The 20,689-nt window shown below is 37.4% G+C and overlaps 1 protein-coding gene across 2 annotated transcripts in view; it reads right to left on the bottom strand.

The window, feature by feature from the left end:
- Positions 1–5,978: 5,978 nt before the first annotated feature.
- The window catches only part of LOC132102269 (EH domain-binding protein 1-like protein 1), a 29,036-nt gene continuing 14,325 nt past the window's right edge, over positions 5,979–20,689 (bottom strand). For both annotated transcript variants that reach the window (XM_059507244.1, XM_059507245.1), the window contains 11 exons: positions 9,462–9,708; positions 9,213–9,367; positions 9,045–9,093; positions 8,336–8,854; positions 8,029–8,080; positions 7,770–7,813; positions 7,435–7,546; positions 6,964–7,063; positions 6,764–6,837; positions 6,467–6,581; positions 5,979–6,112 (listed from right to left, as the gene is read on the bottom strand). In XM_059507244.1, coding sequence (XP_059363227.1) covers positions 6,022–6,112; positions 6,467–6,581; positions 6,764–6,837; positions 6,964–7,063; positions 7,435–7,546; positions 7,770–7,813; positions 8,029–8,080; positions 8,336–8,854; positions 9,045–9,093; positions 9,213–9,367; positions 9,462–9,708 — 1,558 coding nt within the window. In that variant the 3' untranslated portion in view covers positions 5,979–6,021. The remainder of the gene's footprint in view (positions 6,113–6,466; positions 6,582–6,763; positions 6,838–6,963; positions 7,064–7,434; positions 7,547–7,769; positions 7,814–8,028; positions 8,081–8,335; positions 8,855–9,044; positions 9,094–9,212; positions 9,368–9,461; positions 9,709–20,689) is intronic.

The following is a 20,689-nucleotide window of genomic DNA, read 5'->3' as shown; positions in this document are numbered from 1 at the left end:
TTTTTTATCATTTTCCCCACATCATTTTTGTATAAAAATAATATATAATAATATATAATAATAATAATAATAATATTAACTAATATTAATTAGTATTAACCATAGACTGTATGGTATTAACTTGCAAAATTCCAAAGCAATATCTCAATTTTCTAATTCTTATTTCAAAATTATTTGTTAGGATTTGTTAATGGCTGTGTTCTATTTTTTTATTTTTCCCCCTTTTCACTAGTGTCTTGTATCCTCCAAAAGAAAATTAATTTATTGTACAATAACAATCATGCTGTGCTTTGAGATCAATGACAATTTCCTGAGCTTTTTTTATAACAAGCAACAAGTAACAGTTTCAAATTCCAATTTCATTCATATATTTAAATTGTGATGTCTGGCATTTTCCAAACCTCCCAGCATTTGACTTCTTTGATCTGCAATTTTACAAAATTTACAGTGAAGAAAAAAAGTAGAAAAATGAAAATATAAATAACAAAGAATTAAAAGTTTTCTCTTATGTACTTCTGGCAATGAAAACTCTGTATATGCTGTATATGAAAAAACACTAATGGTTGGAGAAAAAGTACACTATAGAAAATGCTGCATACAGTATACAGCATTTATAGTGTACTTTTTCTCTAACCATTAGTCTTGGCCTACAGTGGCAGACAATTTTTTGGTAAAGGCTTACTACCCACAGATTCCTGATAAATAGAATGGTCTATTAATATGATTTAAATTTTGAAATATTATACAATTTTACCTCTGAATGTGATCTCCCACATGGTTTATTCCAAAAAACCAATGTGAGACATAAGGAATGAATAAAATAGTTTTAAGTTTGTAGTTGGGAAAATCTCATTAAAAAAAACACATCCAGGACATATTTGTCCCACAGGCAAAAACAAAAAATATACGTCATACATAAAAAAATAAAAAAATAAATAAAAAACTGTTTTAGGACCATTTCCACCCAAACAGTTTGTGTTTTACTGAATGTGTGAGTTATTATTATTATTATTATTATTATCATTGATGATTCTAATTTATTTTATTAAAGGAATAGTTCATAGTTCAGGAATAGGAAAATTTCAGCAAATGTTCATTTTTTATTTATTTGATTTATTTAGTTTTTATTATTATTTGCTTTGCAGTAATCCACCTTACAGACATGTTAACATCCATATTCTTCTGCCTATAATAGTTACTGGAATAGATCTTAGACAGGCCAAAGTCAGCCTCATCACTAGGCCTGGCTTCTTCTCAAGACAATGCAAGTATTAACAGGACTTTGTTGTGTAATGTGCTCTTTGTTGCCCTCCTGTGGAATCACATGCAATTTAGATACTCCATTCCTGCAGCAATGCATATCATGAAGCCCCAGCCCCACAGACCCCCCTCCCCTCCCCATAATTCTGCAAGTCAAAAACAAGCAGGAGGTAAAAGTCAAGCGTATCCCACTTTTAATGTGCAGCTACAGGCGAAATTGTGGAAGTTCACACTTTGCACTTGGACAAGCCTATACAGGCCACTAGTTGCCATGGAAACATCTGTGCCCTTTGAAATCAGGTTATTCAAAATATTCCACTCCAACTTGATATAAATTATACATTTTACCCTAGATTTCAAACATGAAATAATAATTTAATTCAGGAGAGCAATTTAACTACATTCACATGATCAAAATGCTTCTTTACTGTGGACTGTACCTACAATTCAACAGGAAATGTAATGACATTACAGCAAGAAAGAGGTTGATTAATTAACTGTGTAAATTGCATTCTTAATTAAGATTATAATTTTAAACTTATCAGAATCTCATATTTTATTGTCACTTGCTCTCTGCATTATAACATACACTATATTCCTTTCAATGTTTTTACTGTCACTGATGTCTTCTTATAATATAAAATACATAATTTTGTTTCAAATGTATTTGAATGTACTGTGTATGGGAAAGTGTACACTACCAATCAAAAGTTTGGATTGGTGCAATCTTAATGTTTTTGAAAGATTTGCATATGATGTTTTAATTTTATGGAATATATTTGACATTTTATTTTGTTTTAAAATGTTATATTTTAAATGAGATTTCTTTTAAAACATATTTTATATATATTATGTAATTTAGTCCTCTGATGGCAAAGCTTCAGCATCATTACTCCAGTCTACATTGTCACATGATCTTTTCATAGCGCCTCCAAGCTTCAGTGTAAATATTGCATCAAATTCAAATCAATTAGAGCGAGATTTAAACCCGGATGATTGTTACCACTCTAAGTTCGTCTGTCTTGGGAAAGCTAGCGTGTCTCTGACATAGTGATGCCTTCTCTAGTGCAGCTCAACCAGGTCTCGTCCCATTCGTCGATATTTGTGATATCACAAATCCCGGAAAATATTAGTTGTAGTCCAAATGAGTCGTTTGTTGTAGTTTTTGAAAAGTGATTTCTGAAATATCTCCTTTTAAAGTGGACGTTGAGCTTTGTAACTTTGCAGATCTTTTTTATGCTCAAACAACAAAATTACATAGGCTATTAACTAAAGTTGAAAAGAATTAAAAGACCCCTTTAAGAAAATGTCTAACCTATTATAAAACATAATAAACTTTAGGTAACAGACTTTCTATGTTAAAACTCAATGTTTGTATTCATGAGGACCACAAAGAGATTTGTGGAATTACCTAAATATAGAGAAAATGCTACTTACAGCTTTTGATGGTGATTTTGAATGGCCTTTTTTGACTGAACTGTTTACTTGAATCAAAGATTTCTTCTGCGATGAAACGCTCTTTTATAGTGGTTTATTATATTTCCATTATATCCCATACTAGAAGCACACTGATGTGAATCCTCAGTCCTACCTCTAAATGGTGTTAGCTGTACAGACATAGTGGAGACAATCCATAAAATTAAAAATAAAACAGCCTATTGAAAAAAAAGTTTACTCTATACTGATAACGTTTGTATGTTTTATTTTTATTTTTCACAAATAGGCTACTTCCGAATAGAGTTTGAATTTCAATAGTGCTAAGCGATAGTTTCGAGGTGGCTGATTAAGCAATGCTTCTTTTGTAGAAAGACCTTCTTTTGTGCAAGAACATGATATATATGGAATTTTAGAGAATTGTTGTAATATGTTGTAAATGTGCTGATGTTTCGTTTTAATAGGGAAGTGAGACTTGCAACCATCAAGCTAAAATTTATTTGTAATAATAATAATAATTGTAAAAGAATATTATTTGATGATAAAAAAAACTAGGCTGTGAAGTTTCTATATAAACACTTATATGAACATTTCTTTTAATAAAACAAACAAACATGTATCACACTTAAACACTCTTCTGTATACTCCCAACTCCCTTGTTGGAAGACCTAGAATGCTTGCATTAATTTATGCTTGCATTAACATAAGATGCATGCCATTGTATTTTGGTTGGAGATCTGGCTGTTGAGCTTCTGCCTAGAGCTCTCCTAAAACTGCACTTTCTATTACTGGAGTCCAGTGACATTGGGACATTCCTCTGCAAAATACTTGTAAACACACACTGTTGTACATTTCTCTTCAAAAACCTCCAGATTGGATGCAATTCAGAATTTGAAAACAATTTTATTTCCCAAAAGACGTGTCAGCTGTAGTGTGTTAGCTGACAACAGGACTTTCCAAAAACAATTCACAATTTCAAACAGTGTAAACAGGGCCAAAGATGACATCAAATCAAAGAGCCGAGTCTCTAAACAACCAGTCATTCAAAATAGTTATCACACACACCAATTTTTCTGCATTCTGTCCCATACATGGATGAAAGATGATGTTATATAAATACAATGCAATTTTTTTTCATTCAGATATTTTAAAACAAAATGCTAACACTTCATGTGCATACTCTGACAGATTCTATGCATCTATGCAGATTCTATGCATTTTCCATGTTCTTTGATATTGGCTACGTTCACACTGTCAGTTTTGGGGTTTGACAACCGCAATTACTTACAGGTGTGAGTCTCAATTTGTCACATTTGGAGCATTTGAGTTGCATACAGAACACTGTAAATAACTGTACTGTGTGAACATAAACGTATTAAGGACTCAGATACAGGACTGACAACTGTATTCTCCTGCTGTGTGAACATGGCCATTAAAACAGGCAACCGTTGTAACAGTACTTGGAGAAGCATCATTGGGATCATAGTGTGTAAATGATATCCATAACTAAAAGGGTGCCTTTATAGAGTAATTTTGTGCAAAACTTAGATTTTCTCCCATGCTTTTGTGCTGTATTGTCTGCTTGTTAGGTTAATTAAATGTATGACTTGCATAACTGAACATAATCTCCTTGTAACACAGAAGTGACATTTAAAACCGAATGCTCTGTTTATACTCTAAAAACTTATACTGTACTATTTTACATATCTTTGAGATACCTTAAAAATCACTGCAGCAACCAACTTATACAAACAAGTTAAGGTAATAAAACTGCAAAGGCCACATGTATATTATTTTTACTGAAAATGTAAAACAAGAACTGCTGTCAGAAGAGGGGACATTACAACTGTCTATTTCACTTTTTCAGACAAATATTCTAAAACTAAAAAGGTCTCCAAAATAAGACAACTTTTAATCCACCCTGAAATGAGCATTCATGCTGCTCAATCTCCTTGTCATTTGTTGAGATACGGTCCACACACACCTCAGTCACTAGTCCATCAGCAGAGTGTTTAACATGGGACGATCCTGTATAAAAGCAAAGATATAGAATACCCAAGATATGTCACTCTTATAGTTTTGAATGGGGAAGAATGCAACGCTCAGTATGGCCGCTCAATCCAAGTAGGTATAACTGCAGACCGGAGATCTCCAAAACGGGGTGTGAACTCCAAAATTGGGCAGAACGTCCAAAATGAGGCAGGGTCTCCTTTCGCAAAGACTTTTACCATTGGCTGTGGCTTCAGCCAATTGTTACTGACTTACATTTCAAAATAAAACTTTATAAATTAAACACCGTTTCTAGTTCATCTAAAATAAAAGATGCGATATAAATAAATGTTCTCCATGAGAGCAGAGCCCAAAGCTTGTGGCCAGTGGTGTCTGGACCCGAGTCTGAACCTCTGCTTCATGATGTAAACGGGAATCACTCAGGAGCCATCCCAGAGGAGGGGAAAGATTTACTCTATCACTTAATTCCAAGCAACGGGGCTGTCCCGGGCACAAAATTCACAGGCTAGGAGGGGGTAGTGATGCTGGGTGTAAATAAAAAGGTGCCATTGTCCGGTGAGTCTCATATCGCATAATCTTATTAAAACTGTTTATCTCATGAACTGCAACTTTCTTTACCACACTATTCAGTGCCAATCCCACCATTCAGTCAATTTTACTGGTTAAGGTAAGGTGTGGGGTAGGTTTAGGGGTTAGCATTTTTTTTTTTTTTTTTGCATAGTGTAGGAAACACTTTAACTGACACAACCAATAAAAACTTAAGAATCAGCTGTGGGGCGGAGTTTGCACTGAAGTGGATTGGGGGAAAAACTGTGCATGCGTGTCATGCACCTGTCTGTCAATGGGAGGAAGCCACGCCCTATTTTGGAGCTCCCACCCCGTTTTGGAGTTCCTGCCCCTATTTGGAGATGTCCAGGCTGCAGTTATACCCTTCTGAAGTAAAGAGCCAATCGCAAATCTGTAAAGTCAGCAGCTGCCTTAGAAGTCCTGTTTGCTATAGAAACAGTCAGCGCTCTGAGACGTACTCTTAGGACTGCACATGCACATTTGCTGATCTAGCCTGAGAAATAAGCTTTTTATAACACTATTTAAACAAAAGTAACAACATTTAAGGCACAGTTGTTGTCAGATTTATTTGGTGATCTCAAATATGAAATTTAATCCTAAACTTGGTGAAGAGTTTTGGAGAATTTGATGTTTCCCCGTTCAAAGAGATAGGAGCTGCACTTGGATGCCCGAGAGGCGTTTCAAAGATGGCCGCCGAGTGACATGACTTTTCTTAAAGAGACTTTGATGAAAGCAGGTGCACAGGATCCCTCATTGTAACACACACTTCTCTTTCCGACTTCCAAATTTCCTGCGCCTCATTTCTAGTCCTCTCTCCAACCTCTCATCCTCTTCAAGAGCCCTTGAGAATGAGATGACAGGGAAAAAGAGTAAGAAAAAGAGCGAAAATTCCGTGGTGGTTGACCATAGAAATGAATGTTTCTGTAAGACTCTTATGCTCCAAAATACAGGAAAAAGGCTAATAATGTGAAATATTATTATAATTTCAAATACCAGCTTTCCGTTTGAATAAAATTTCAAATGTAATTAATTCCTGTGATGCAAAGCTGAATTCTTAGCAGCCATTACTCCAGTCTTCAGTGTCACATGGTCTTTCAGAAGTCATTATGATATGCTAATTTGCTGCTCAAGAAACATTTCAATTCTGTTCTAAAAAACGGTATAGAGTATATTTTGTAATGTGAATGAATCTCACCCTCTCTCTTTGGCATCCATGTCATGCACAAGCTCGTCTCTCTGGTTGACTAAAGACACCAGCTCCTGCAACAACAGCTGCTCTCTGGTTTTATGGGCCTCGGTTTTCTTCCATTCTTCAGTTTTACAAAACAAGCAAGACCAAAATTTGAGGATAATGAGAGATTGCCACATGCCCTGAATGATTAAACTACTCGATGAGTGCCAAAACACATGCATATGCTCCTAATTACATTTTCTGGAATTCGTAGTCATATAGTTCTCCATTTCACATATATTTATGTAAAAACAGTTGTACCTTCCACAGCCATTAAATCATGAAGCTCTTTCTTTAGCAGCTCAAACCTTTTCTCCAAATCTTGCTCTTCTTGCCTGTCACACAGAAAGAATAATGATTAGCAATGTATCTTAAATCAGCAAGTGTTCAAATGAGGCCCTAGTGTGGTCATCATCTAAATGAGTACAGTGAGAAGTGAGAATAAGTGTGAAAAGACATACAGTAACTGCAGATGGTCTTGTCTCCTGATCAAAGCGTTCTTCTTGTTGACCAGGGTAAACCACTCCTGAATCAGAGTCTCTTCTTCTACACGATCACTACCTGTAAGTGTACGATAAGAGCACAACTGTAAAATGTAAAATTTTAAATGTAAAATTATACAAACCACTTTACATCAAAAACTGCTAATACTATAATGTAGCGTGTTTGTTTGGATCGTGATTAAAAGCAGTGGTTCTGCAACTGTTTCATGCAATCTGATTCATATCAAAGCACAGTCACGGACAAACCATGAAACCTCCAGAATCCTAAAAAAAACCCTCTCCAATATTTTGAATTTGGACTGCAATACCTAGTTCAACCACTTGGTTGTCAATCCTACATGCAGCACATACAGGCAGGATGCAAGACCTCAAGCACAAGCTTTCATTTATTGCTTGATATAAAGAATAGGTCTTTAATCAGTGATTTACCAGATTCCATAAGTCTTTTTAGTTTCCTCTCCACAATGTCTGCTCTGCAATCTATCTGCTTCTGTTCAGCCTCCAGTGCCTGAATCTCACTAAGGACATATTGGCTGCCATCCTGCAAATACAGAAACACATCATAAACACATGCAAACACTCACACCCATATATATGCATTTTACAACCCTATCAAATATTAGTTTGAAGTTAGTTTACTATAAAATACTATTACATATAAGCCAAACTATATAAGACTTTTTATTATTTCATACATTTATTATTTCAACATTATTTTAACTGACTTGAGTCAGCAAGTCACAAATAGAAAATCATTGAATGACCTGATTCCCTCCTGCAGTAGCATCTTCAACATTCTCTACATTTTCTACAAAAACAAGAGATAAGAAAAATACATCAGAATCAGATCATTTAAATGCATGCAATAGTTTACAACATTTTACAATAACGTACAACCCCAAAATCAGAACGACATCGAAATAATTTTTATAATTGCTTATATTCTGCAGAAAATGTTCAGCATAAGTTATGGTTTTAACATGTCAGTGAACTCTTTGAAATGTGTTTTGAGTTAATTCTTACGTGACTCTGAACCTCCTTTGACTGCTTCACTTTCTGCTTGGACTGATGCAGCCTGGGTAGAAAACATTACAATACACAGCAGCTCAGTAATATACTACTGTTTATAAAGTTAACTCAATTGTAAGAAATTTTTTAAATATTCACCCACACAAAGGAGACAATAATGCAGTGCATTGCATAATACAACCCAGTTCCAAAAACAATATCTCTCTTGTGACACATGAATCAAACATTAAAAAAAAAACAATTTTGAACTATAAACAAGGCCCATGCAACCTGACTACTACAGTTGGTTGAAACGTTTTACCTCTGTACCACTCTGCTGTTCATGTGGTTCAGGCTCATCCATTGACTCTCCCCGCAGCTTTGATCTGCGCTTTTTAACAAGATCTGCATCCTTGAGATGAGAAAAGGCCTTTCTGGGTGGTGCCACTGGAGGCTGAGTGGCCCCTGATCCTTCAGCCTGGCTTGGGCCCTGCCCTCGCTTCGTTCTTGGAGGTGGCACCAAAACACCAGCACCTCCTTTGACTTCCTTTTCAGGGAAGCTTCCATTGGTCTCTAGAGTGATGCCGCTGCTCTGGAGCCTTTTGGCACAGTAGCGAACAGCGGCTTCAGAGTCGGCTTCCTCCCTCTTCTCACCAACAACATAACTGGACTCGCTGCTGTTCTTCTCGATCTGTATGACACTGAGCTCCTGGCCGGTGAAATAGGTGCGGATCTGGTTGAGATACGTCATCACGATGAGTCTGTCAGGCACTGCCAGCAGCACCATGTCAGAAGGCTCTATCAACCTAGAGATGCCCAGTTCAGCAAAGCCATCAAACGCCTATGAATACAGAAGGAAATATACTTTTTTGCTATTTCCTTATTCCAGAGTTAAAATCATTAAGGCAAGTGCACAGCCTTGTAATTGTTGTTTTATGGTAAAACTTGAACATACTGTTTAGACTTGAAATATAACAACATTAAATAGGGTCAGTCAATCAGATTACAGTCCAAAATAATTGGTGGATCACCTTCTTGTTGTTGCGCTTAATGTCATATGGATCCAGCATTTCATAATTCCTAAAGACAGAATAAGAAACAAATAAACTAAATACTGAGTAAGACTAGGTTGTTAAAAATACAAAAAAAGGTGAAATACAAACTGAGCTTAATGCATTCTTCCACATAAAAACACCCACAATTTATCTTTATGGAAGTGATGCAGGATGGCACAGAAAGCGAGGCCGTTTCTCCATGAGGTGCTGAAGTTTGATATGCGGACGCCTTTGTAACCTTGTGTGACCTTTTGGCACCATTCCAACAGAGACTGACTGGAATTCACCAAGGTCACAATCTAGAATTGAAGGCAAAGACAAATAAACTACCTGCTTGTTGATTACACTATGGTAATATAATCAATATAATTAAAAAGCAGCAGATTTAGCAACCTCTGTTTCACTGGTTGGTGATGTGTGAGCTGTGGAACTTCCCTGAAGGTCTATGGCATCTGCTGCAGCTCTTCGTTTATTACAAACAGGCACTGTGGGCTCATTATTGGCCTTTTCTGAAACCTTACTTTGACTGGCTGATGAGGAACTGGGAATGGAGGCGTCTTCTGGTAAAGAGGCACTTAAACGTTTCTTCACACGAGGCATTGGCACAGGACGACTGGAGGAATCTTCAGCTGTTGCTTGTCTAGATGAAAGAAAGATTTTTTTTTAACACAACTGATTTCTACATTCAAATAAACCAGTATAGTGAAAGCTATTCAACTCTTATAGATATACTATCTCTCAGGCCTAAAAATAAATTCATATTTAGTTTCAAGATGCATGACAACAAAATTAAACAAGCACCAATGTCTTCACCTTTATCATATATAATCATTTATTTATTTACATTTTGCACATTTTTCATAAAGACAAACAGTTTAACCTAAAAGCTAAACATTTAATGGGTAAATTAACCATAAACATCCATTGTTTTTGAGACCCCAAAATCAAAGAAACAATATTATTGGTCGAAAGACTGTTAGAGCACCTCTGGTGACCAATTACTACACTCATAAAAATTTAAATTGACGTGTGTAATGTCTACAGTACAAATTTGACAACATTTTATCTACAAAAACTTACCTACAGACATTTAAGATAACACCTGTGTCATCTACAACCTCTCCAAAATGCACAGCACTCTTGTCTTTCTCAACACTTGGATATTTTTCAGTTTGTCGCTCTGTTCCCCCTTTGTCCTCACAATGCTCACCAAGTGGAGCACCAGTCTTGGGTTTTTCACTGATATCTGTCACATCAGATTCTATCTGCTCAACATGTTCTAAATCAGACTCCTCCAGGCTTTTTCTGTTTAGCTCTACTTCACTGGCACTTGAGGGGGTGGAATCCTCAAGACTCTCTATCCCTGCTTCTACCCTCAAGTGTGTAGTCACTTCAACAAAACATTGATCATTTTCTGAGATAGGAAGCTTGTCTTCTTCTGAGACTGCAGAGTAGGAATCTTGAGGTAAGCTGGGAAGGTTCTCATCAGAGAACTTGTCATTGAGTTCCTCTGAGTGGGGAATTGGGACAGGCATACTTGTTTCACTTGGTCCTCTCTCAAGGACTCCTATGTCAAGTAAATCTACAGGAGGTAGTAGACACCTTGAGGGAACAGTGAGATCATCTGGAAAAGAACCACTGAGACATTTCTTCACATGTGGCATTGGCACTGGCAGACCTGAACCTTGATGGTATTCTGTTTCCAAAACAATATTTTCTGAATCTGCTTGAGATGGATTGGATGCAGGGGCTGGAAGAAAATCCGGAAAAGATGCACTGAGATGTTTCTTTACACGTGGCACTCGGACTGGCAGACTTGAATCTTGATGGTTGTCTGTTTTGTTAAAAATGTTGTCTAAACCTGCTTGAGATAGAAGAGTGGATAAAGGGGTTGGAAGAGCATCTTGAAAAGAACCTCTGAGACATTTCTTCATACGTGGCAATAGGACTGGAAGACTTGAATCTTTATACTCCTCTGTTTGAAGAGCAATGTTATCTAGATCTGCTTCAGTTAGAGGGGTGGATGAAGGACAAGGAATATCATCTGTAAAAGATCCACTGAGACATTTCTTCACATGTGGCATTGGGACTGGAAGACCAGTGCATTTGATTCGCATTTTCACTTCCAGCACCTCAGGAACATTCAAATCCAGTTGTACCTGATCTTTCACATGCAATTGATCACCAGCTTGAGTCTTTCTTGTGTCATCAGACTGAGACATATTTGTGATGACAGTAGGCATTGTGCTCTTTTCTTCAAACTCTCCACTGGCTTCATCAACTTTGCTGGTTTGAGTTTTACTCTTCCGCCACTGAGGACCACGTAATTGTGTGACTGTGTCTTTTTGAGGCATTAGGGGAACATTTTCTCCACTGTTTCTATGACATGATACTATCATTTCTTTGCGTGTGGGGTTCTCTTTGGGTTCTGGTGAACAAATCTCAATTGTGGACATGTTCACCACATTTTCAGGAAAAGAAGCACTTGTCAGTGGGACAGGTTTATTTATCAAACAATCTGTTCCTAAAGATGTACCATTATCTTTTGTAGCTGAAGTGAGTGCTCCACCTGGCTGTACATTATGTGATGTACTCTGAGAATAATGATCAGTTTGTTTTATGACAGAGAAGTTGCTGCTCTGAGCAGTTGGCTTAGCTGGATTGGAAATTGATGTTGATAACCTAAATATCTCTTGAAGAATGTCTTGCTTCTTAGTCTTTCTTGGTGCCACAGGTTCTTTTGAACCTGAAATGGTCTGTTCTGTGACAGTTCTTGGGTTATGAGAATTTGAAGACAGTAAGGGCATAGGTGGTTTCTCTGCATCCAGCAATTCGTCCTTAGTCCGTTGGATGAAAAGAGAGATGTCTTGGACAAAATGATGTTGTGGCCTTTTGAACAAAAATACAGTAACATTTATTTTCTGTTGACATAATGAATGCACTGATTGTCCCATGACAGACTTATAAACCACAGTCAAATACTTTTTTTTAGCAAGCAACTTTATCACTGCATGAATTTCTGTCTTCAGAAATTGCACATACCTTTACAACATGCAACCAAACACAGCAACTTTGGCAATAAAGGCACAAAAGATCTCAGCTTACAATCTTAGCATAACAAATACATGTCTTTCAAGGTGAGGTGTGTAATTTCTTTGCTTTAAAACATTTTCTCTTCCCAGTTTCATTTGCAGATACAGCAGTACAACACTAAGTAAAAATAGTGCCGTTTTCAAAAGAGTTTCAGTCTGCTTAAGCATTTCAACTTTTTTTCTGCATTACAATGCCATGGTTTGGGGGCAAGACAACCCATCTAGCCAAACAATGGAAGTTAAGTGGCTAAAATGAAAGGGTAGTAAAAGTGTTGCATATCTAGACACAATCAATATTTCTGCAATTCCTTTTGGTGCCACTAGGGTCAATGAAATTACACACTGCACCTTAGGGCAAAAGGCAAAATTAGACACATGGACAAATATTGAGAAACACAGACACATAAAATAAAAGCCATTTCAGTGCAAAGTGTTTGCAAATGTGAGTTGGAAAAAAAAAGAATATAGCCGTGTTGCTGTTTGCAGGACTTGCAAATTGGGTTTGATTGCAACACTCCTGAGGAACTCACCCCTCCTCTGGAAATAGTGTGGCTGACAACTCATCCTTCAACATTTTACATTTTGTCACAATCTCATTACCAGCTTCCTCCTGAACAGAAGTAGTACCACACTCCTGTATTAAAGAGTCAACATTTGTTTTGTCCTCCTCCTCTTTAGGTATCTCATGAAGGTCAGCGTCCGTTAAAGGGGGCCACTTTCTCATTAGGCAGAATTCTTAATCTTCAACAAACCAGCTTTCAGTCTCTTTTGATGACAGTGATGTTTCTGAACAACCACTAACCAAATTCCACATGTAGGGTTCAGCAGAATCAAACACTTCACACTCTGCTGACTCTGCAAGTACCTCCAATAAATTATTACATCCAGTGGCCATGCGAGTGCTGTTGTCCTCAAGATCCACAGAAGATGAAAGACTGTCGAGAGGATCTAAAGAGTCCATGGCTGATTCAGAGATAGAGGACTGCAATATTGCTGCAACTGTCTCATAACTAAAAGAAACACTTGAGTTGTTGTTTTCAGAACAATAAAAGGAAAAATATGATATTAATGAAAAAGACACTTTAGAGTATGGGTATGAGAAAATTTCTTGATTTCTCAAAAATGAAAAAATTAAACCAATCTATATAGATTGTAAGATTGCTTACAAAGCAAACATGCTCAGTGATTTTACTGTTATGTTATTTGACCCTACCCTCTGTGAAAAACATCAACTATAGTATAAACAAGACCAGAATATCCTTCTTTTTCAGTGGAAGTATCATCTGCCTCCCAAACTTCCCATCCTAATGCTACTTTTACTTGCAGACTGCTCCCCGACATGTTGCTCTTCCAGAAAGAACTTCTCCTCATGGTTTTCAACACTGCTCAAGGATAGTTCAATAGTCAATATGGTCTGTGATGCGATTCACATGCACCATGCATGTATGCGTGTTTTTAGGCACAACATACAGTGGAATTATACAATAATGTTTGTGGAGAAAAAGTCAGATAATAATCAGGTCATAACAAATCATGTTGAGCCATGTTTTATTAGATAATTTTGAATGACACAACGGGTGTTGTCTTTACATGAACAGGCTTGCATAAAGCTCCCATTAAGCCTCAAAATGTCAAGAAATAATATTATAAGATAATTACATAATATATGTAAAATAATTAAAGTAAATGTACAAAACAACAATGTCAAAACAATATATTGCACATGCAAGATAAGAACACAAATTTAGTTCTAAAAGGGTTTTCACACACACACACACACAAAACATGCTATGTAACTCACCCTTCAGCCAAGGGAGTCTCAACAAACAAAGAAAAGAAAAGAAAAGAAAAGAAAAAAAACTTATAAAAAAATACATATTCTATGCATACATATTGTTCAATGTTCAAGCCAAACTCTAAAAGTGGGTCTCTTACCAAGTCCTGTTATAGCCAGTGTTTGATTTCTTTCTGATTCTATGTATTGGGTAAATTTGGCTTCAAATTCAGTGTGTTCTTGGGTTGGACTTGATGGAGAAATTGCATATGTAGAAGCATTTGGGAAATCAGGAAGCCTTGTTTCAACTGGGGAACATGGCACGTTCCTGAACAGGTTACTGAAATTGGTTTCATAAGTTGCAGAGAATGGAGCCTCTGGAGAAGCTGAGAAGACGGTTGTTTTTGTGCACTCTTCTTTAAGTCTTTCTTAGCATGGAAACCAATAATTGCTGGCATTATTAGGGCAGGTAGGGGAAAGCAAGAACATGGCTTTTGATTATTTTTCATTATCCTTTGTATAACTTAAAGACAAAACCAGTCTTTCTTTAATAGGTTTAACCCATATGGGCTTCTGAGTGGACCATATGCTTTCTTGAGACTGCGCTATGGGCACAGATTTTACTGTAGGAACACCTACAATAAAAGAAACCATTGGGCAAGAGTGCAAAAGGTTGACTACATATGGTTATTTACGGAGATAGAAACCCTCCACTTTAACCTGAGGTAGTGAGGGGAAACCAGGTATGCAAGCTTCTCTTGGGCAGGTTGGTACTAATGCAAACATCCTCTGCAAAATATATTTGTCTATTTCTTCATACGGAGTTGTGAAATTAAACTGGACAAACAACTCTGATCTTGTTCTCAGTGGCCTCTCCAACAGAGGCGTTTCATCTTCAAAACATGTTCCTGCGTTTATTCTGTCACTTGATGAGAATCCCATGATTCTTGAAGTCTTTGGAAAGCACTGATGAAGATCAACCATACTGAGCCAATGCAAACATTATTTTAGTTAATTCCCTGAGCCAATCTACTCCGCCAATAAGGACAATAGGTTGATTTTTAAAAGATATATTGCACAATGTTTCATTTTCAAAAGACCAATCTAAATGTTCTCTTTTAGAAGAAAATCCTATAACATTAGACTTCTCCGGGCAAGTGGGAAGCATGTGTAGCATTATTGGTTCACCTGGAACACAGACTACTGATGGATATGTAGGTGCCAAAGCAAACATTCTATGACAGTTTTCTTTGCATATCTTCTTCATGTTCAAAACAACAGGGGGTTTCTTTAATGAATTTGACCACAAAATGACTGTACTCGAAGGCCAGTAGGACATCTAAGGGGTCTGGATGTGAAATCTTTGTGCAAGACGGACAAATATTTGCTTCCCTCTGTGATTTACGAAGTGGTCTAGATGGAAAGCCTGGAATAAATTATGCTTTCATGCATGTTGGTGCCAAAACTATAATCTTGGAGTCTTTTTCATCTTTAATGGGTTCAAAAATACCAGTCGGTCTATCTTTCAATAAATTGCAAAAGATTACTGTTTGATCATCAAAGCACTCCACTCCTTCATAGACCCTTGGAGAAGGACATCCAGGGATTCTAGAAAGCAGCGGACAGGATGGAAGGATCTCCACCGTATTCGGCTCTGCTTGGGTTTCAGGGATAGAATTTGGCATTTGTATAATATCTCATTTGCAGGCTTGGAATCATCCCTTAATTCAGACTCAGCAATTGTAGACTCTTGAAGACCTAATTCTACACATGACTGAGTAAGTATTTCTCCACTCTTTGGTGCAGATGTGAAATCGGGAACAAGTTTTGAAGATGGGACTGTGGCCACCATCATTACAGGCATCTCTGAATACTCAAATGGGCCCTCAATGTGTAAAATTGGCTTTGTGTTAGGAAGTTCTTCCAATAATTATGTTTCCATGCTCAGCCACTCCTCATGATGCTTTTCCTCTGGAATTGGGGTCTGTGAAGAAGTGTCAATAACAATGGATGTTTCTGGAAAAGATATATATATGGCCTCTGCGGGTCTCTTAGCAGATGGAAAGGCAGGAATTCTCGTTTTATTTGGACATGTGCAAGACAGGAACACCATATTCGACCCATAGGGAGATTTTTCCAAGTTTGGAAATAACAAAATATTATTTGTTGATTTTTGTGACTCATCCCAAATTATACTCAAATCAGTAGGCCAGCTGATTACGTCTGTTTTGCATATGCTAGACAGCGCTGTTGATGGACATCCAAAAACTCTTGAGAAAAGAGGACATGATGGAAGAAGATCTACCATGTTTGAGACACACTCTTGTTGCAGTCCTCTAGACCAATCTTTAGCTGTTAAAAGGACCATACGACTGGGATCTTCTGTAAAACTTCAGCAAACTGTTCTGGTCCGTCTTGCGATGTACATAATACACCTTGATCCACGTCATGGTTTTCAATCAGAGGGACTCTGTAATTCTCAGAAGGTGGAATCTGAGGACATATGCTTTGACATCTGAGAAAAATAATCATATAATCTGATATACAGTTGTGTTCAAAATTATTCAACCCCCTAGAGACTGCAGTACTTTACAAATACAAGCTTTTCTGAAGATCCAGGATCTATTAAAACTTGCATCTATAACAGTTCACTGGCATATTAAAAGTGATATTGTAAATATATAATGTAATATATTTGAGTTATAAGATTTTTTAATAATACTGCTATGTCATAATTATTCAACACCTATTCAACATTGCTGTTTTTAAATCACTTATTTGCATGGTGGGGAATAAAACCGTCTCAAAACACAATTAAGCCTTTAGAAACTCTATTAAGAAAAGAATTAGCTTGAGCTGTTACACATACAGTTCGGCCCATGCATGTATTGAAGTTGAGTAGCAAAAATGTCAACAGAGATCTCACAAAAGCTAAAGAGAATAAATATCGTAGTACTTTAGAAAGGCTAAGGCTATATGAAGATTTCCAAGACATTGAAAGTTCCTAGAGACACAGCTCTCAGCCTTATTCCTTAGCTTAAAGTGTGTTTTACCAGAAAATCTTTGAGGTTGTGGAAGAAAAAGCACAATATCATAAAATGTTTAATCAGAGCAACTGAGAAAAAACCTGCAATGTACAGCCAAAGACTTGCAAGATGACCCGATGAAAGGAGGAAAACAATTTCAATGCAGTGTGTAAGAAAAACACTAGACAAGTATGGCCTTCATGTTGAGACATCTTGATAAATACCACTCTTGATCAAGAAGAACAAAAAGCCAACTTGAACTTGATAAAATTCATTTGTGTGGACCTGTGGAGCTCTGGAGGAATGTTTTATGGAGTGATGTGACAAAACTGGAACTTTTTGGACCCATGGATCAGCGGTATGTCTGCTGCAAAAAAAGGCAAAGCTCATAAGCAGAAGAACACCATCTCCATCCTCAAACTTGAAGGTGGATCAGTCCTGTTATGGGGTTTCTTTACTGTAGAAGGAAGTGGAAATCATGACTGTATGAAGGACATCATGGATTCTTTAAAGTGTCAGGCCATTTTGACAAGAATTGTGATGCCTTTGGTGCAAAAACTGAAGCTGATGATCAATGGACTTTCCTGCAGGCCAGTCATACCAAAGTACACATCCAAATCTACTACTGCTTAATTCAGGGACCAGTCAAAGAATGTACTTGAGTGACCTGTTCAGTCTCCAGGCTTAATTCTCATTTCAAATATCTGGTTGAATTTGAAGAAAGCAGTGGCAATGTGAAAACCAAATATTATCAGTGATCTGAAAGCTTTTTCAGGTGTGGAATGGGCCAAAACTGTAGTAGAGAGGTGACAGAAGCTTCTAAACACTTACAGACAGCATTTATAGGTAATTTTAAAGAATAAAAGATTCTGCACAAAGGGGGTTGAATAATTTTGTATTAATGCATTAATGATATTTGAGGCATAGATGACCCAAAATGACAATTATGTCATAGTTAAACTACCTTCAGGTTGTTCCAAACCTGTATGACTTTCAATGTATGGACAAAAAAGACACTGAAATATATTTTTCAATATTTTCATGTGTTCAACAAGAAAGAAAAGTGCATACAGGTTTGGAACAACATAAAGGTGAGTGAATGATGACAAATTTTTGGGTTGAAATATGCCTTTAAGAGAGCAAGAGGACATAAATGTTATATCCAGGCTGAAAAAAAAAATCTGTTGCAGCAAGGCAACGCAATAAATGAATACTCTCTATTTTATGTTTCTTGAAAAACTCATCTCTCCTCAAAAGTCAGTAATAGTGGCATGTCTGGTATGGAGTGTCACATTCTGCAATGCATTTTCCTAGAAACAATTGCCAAAGTATGTCATGCACTGTCCACTGACCACAGGATGTGCAAGACAAAATGTCTTCTATTAACCAAAAACACAAGGGCAATTCTGAACTTACCCCCTCTCTAGAATTCCCTTTTGTCCTTCCTCACATCTTGCCCAAAAGTTCACATTGTCCTTAGTCTTCTTTAATGCAAAACTATTGTCAGAATTGTTTGCACTGGACAGGTCTATCTCTGCTGGACCCAGCACAGCTGAAGTTTATTGTTTACGGCCAACATCTTCTGGTGACTTCCGGTGCTGGGGACTTCCATCTTCTTGGTGTTATTATTTGCATGATAAAGAATATGTGAAGATTATGAATATGTGGATGGAAAGCCAGGGACACTGAACTGCATTGCACAGGCTGACGTAATCATAGCCATGTCTTCTATGTGAAAATTCAGATGGTCGTCATATGTTTGAGGCCATGCACTTGAATCTAATGCTTCATTTCCCAACTCAACAGATGGCATACCTAATACCTTTGTAATATGTGGACAAGATGGCATGAGGGAGACCATATATCTGGTGCTTTCTTCTCAGTTTTTTTTTTTCTTGGGGCAGTTGGGAAGCCAGGCAATTTAGCACTGACTGCACAAGTTGGGCACATAGCTACCATTTCCTTAATGATAGTGTCATCCTTTATTTCTCTGTACTGAGTTGGATGAGCATGTATGGACTGAACCTTTCTGCTTAATTGTTTAACCCATAGTGGCATTTCATTTACAGGCCACTGTAATTTCTTTTCAAATATTATGCTCGATAGCATCCCAAGTACATTTGAGACTGTTGGGCAAGAATGGAAAAGACAAACCATTAATTTGGGATTTGGTGCAGATGGAAAGTCAGGAACACTTGCCTTCACTGGACAACTTGGCAAAATAGCGTACATTAATTTAAAACTGTCTTTGTCCTGACGGGCAACTTGTCAGATGTGTACACTGGCAGGTACCTCGTACAAAAAGCTTTCTCCTTAAAAGGCCAATTATCTATGAAATCCTTATCAATTTGGCTTGGGACTAAAGAGGGAAAGCCTGGCATTTTAGCTGTCCGTGGGCATGTTGATAGAATACCAGACATTATTTGTGTTTCAGGGTTAAGCCATGGTGCCGAAGGAAATCCAGGTGTTCTTGCTTTTCCTAGGCATGATGGTACCGAGCTCACCATTCCTGTTAACTGGTCCTCTCTCAATACTCTTTCAACTTGAGGCAAACTAGACTGGTTCATTTGTGCTATTATCACAGAGGATTGATTGTTGGATCGCCATTGTTGGAAGACATTTTGACTGGCAAGTTCATTGCATATAGAAATCCAGCAATGCAAGAAACTTTTGGACAACTTGATGAAAAACTTGGTGCTACTGGTTTTGGAGCAGATGGAATTCCTTGAGCCTTAGGTGCTGCTGAGCAAGATGACTTCAATGCAACCATCTTTCTGGCCATTTCAAAATCCACCTTTGTTAAGGAAAATGTTGAAATCCGTTGTTTGATTTTCCTCAAATAAAATACTAAATTCTCTTTAGGCCAGGTTTCTTCTGTGTAAATGACTGGAGATCATGAAGGTAAACCTGGAACTAAAGAGACATCTGGAAATAACAGGAGACTGACCATACAGAATGGCAAAGATGGAAATCCTGGGATGCTGGCAGTTCTTGGACAAGTTAAGTGTAAGGACACCATATTTTCTACTGTGCTTTGGTCATACAATGAGCAATCCATAGTTTCAATAAGTTTTTCTGGTTTCTCCTTTTGAATGTACTCTTTCAGTATCTTCACAGACTCGTCTCAAGGCCACTTTGTGTCTTGAAAGGTTATAGATGGCATCCCAGGTGAAAAAGCAGTTCTCGGACAGGCTGGAAGAAGATATATCATGTTGGGAACAGATGGAGAATTGTCGACATTGGGTTCTTCTCCTTCATGTGCTTTCTTGCAAACAGGCACAGCCTTTTGCACTTGTATTTCTGCTAGTTGAACGTTGTATTTATGAGGAATCATCTCATCTTCTGTCTGCTCATGTGCAGCAGAGTGTAAAATGGCCAGCTCGGCAGGGCTCTGTGAATTTTCTGATTGATTGACCTGGACCACAGTTAATGGGCCGGTGAATGTAAGGGCTGCAGCAGGTTCTGCGACAGTTTCAAGGGCTGCGTGGGAGGGTACTCTATCTGTATCAGACAGCTCTGATTTTGACACCTCAAAATGTGTGACACCAGTGACAGAAGATGACTTCTGGTTACTAGGAAGCAGAGAGCTCATACTCTCTGGTCTAGGAAGAAAACACATCAGAACTGATGGAGAGTGCTGGGATTACACCAAGAACAAAAAAGATCTAAATTAGATGGGATTGCATCACCTTGAAACAATGTGAATTACCGTTCTCTGAAATTAATAAA

Source organism: Carassius carassius, chromosome 2 (assembly GCF_963082965.1).
Source record: "Carassius carassius chromosome 2, fCarCar2.1, whole genome shotgun sequence".
Classification (NCBI taxonomy): Eukaryota; Metazoa; Chordata; class Actinopteri; order Cypriniformes; family Cyprinidae; genus Carassius; species Carassius carassius.
Note: the sequence above shows the minus strand (reverse complement) of the source record. Positions and strands in the feature narration are given on the sequence as shown.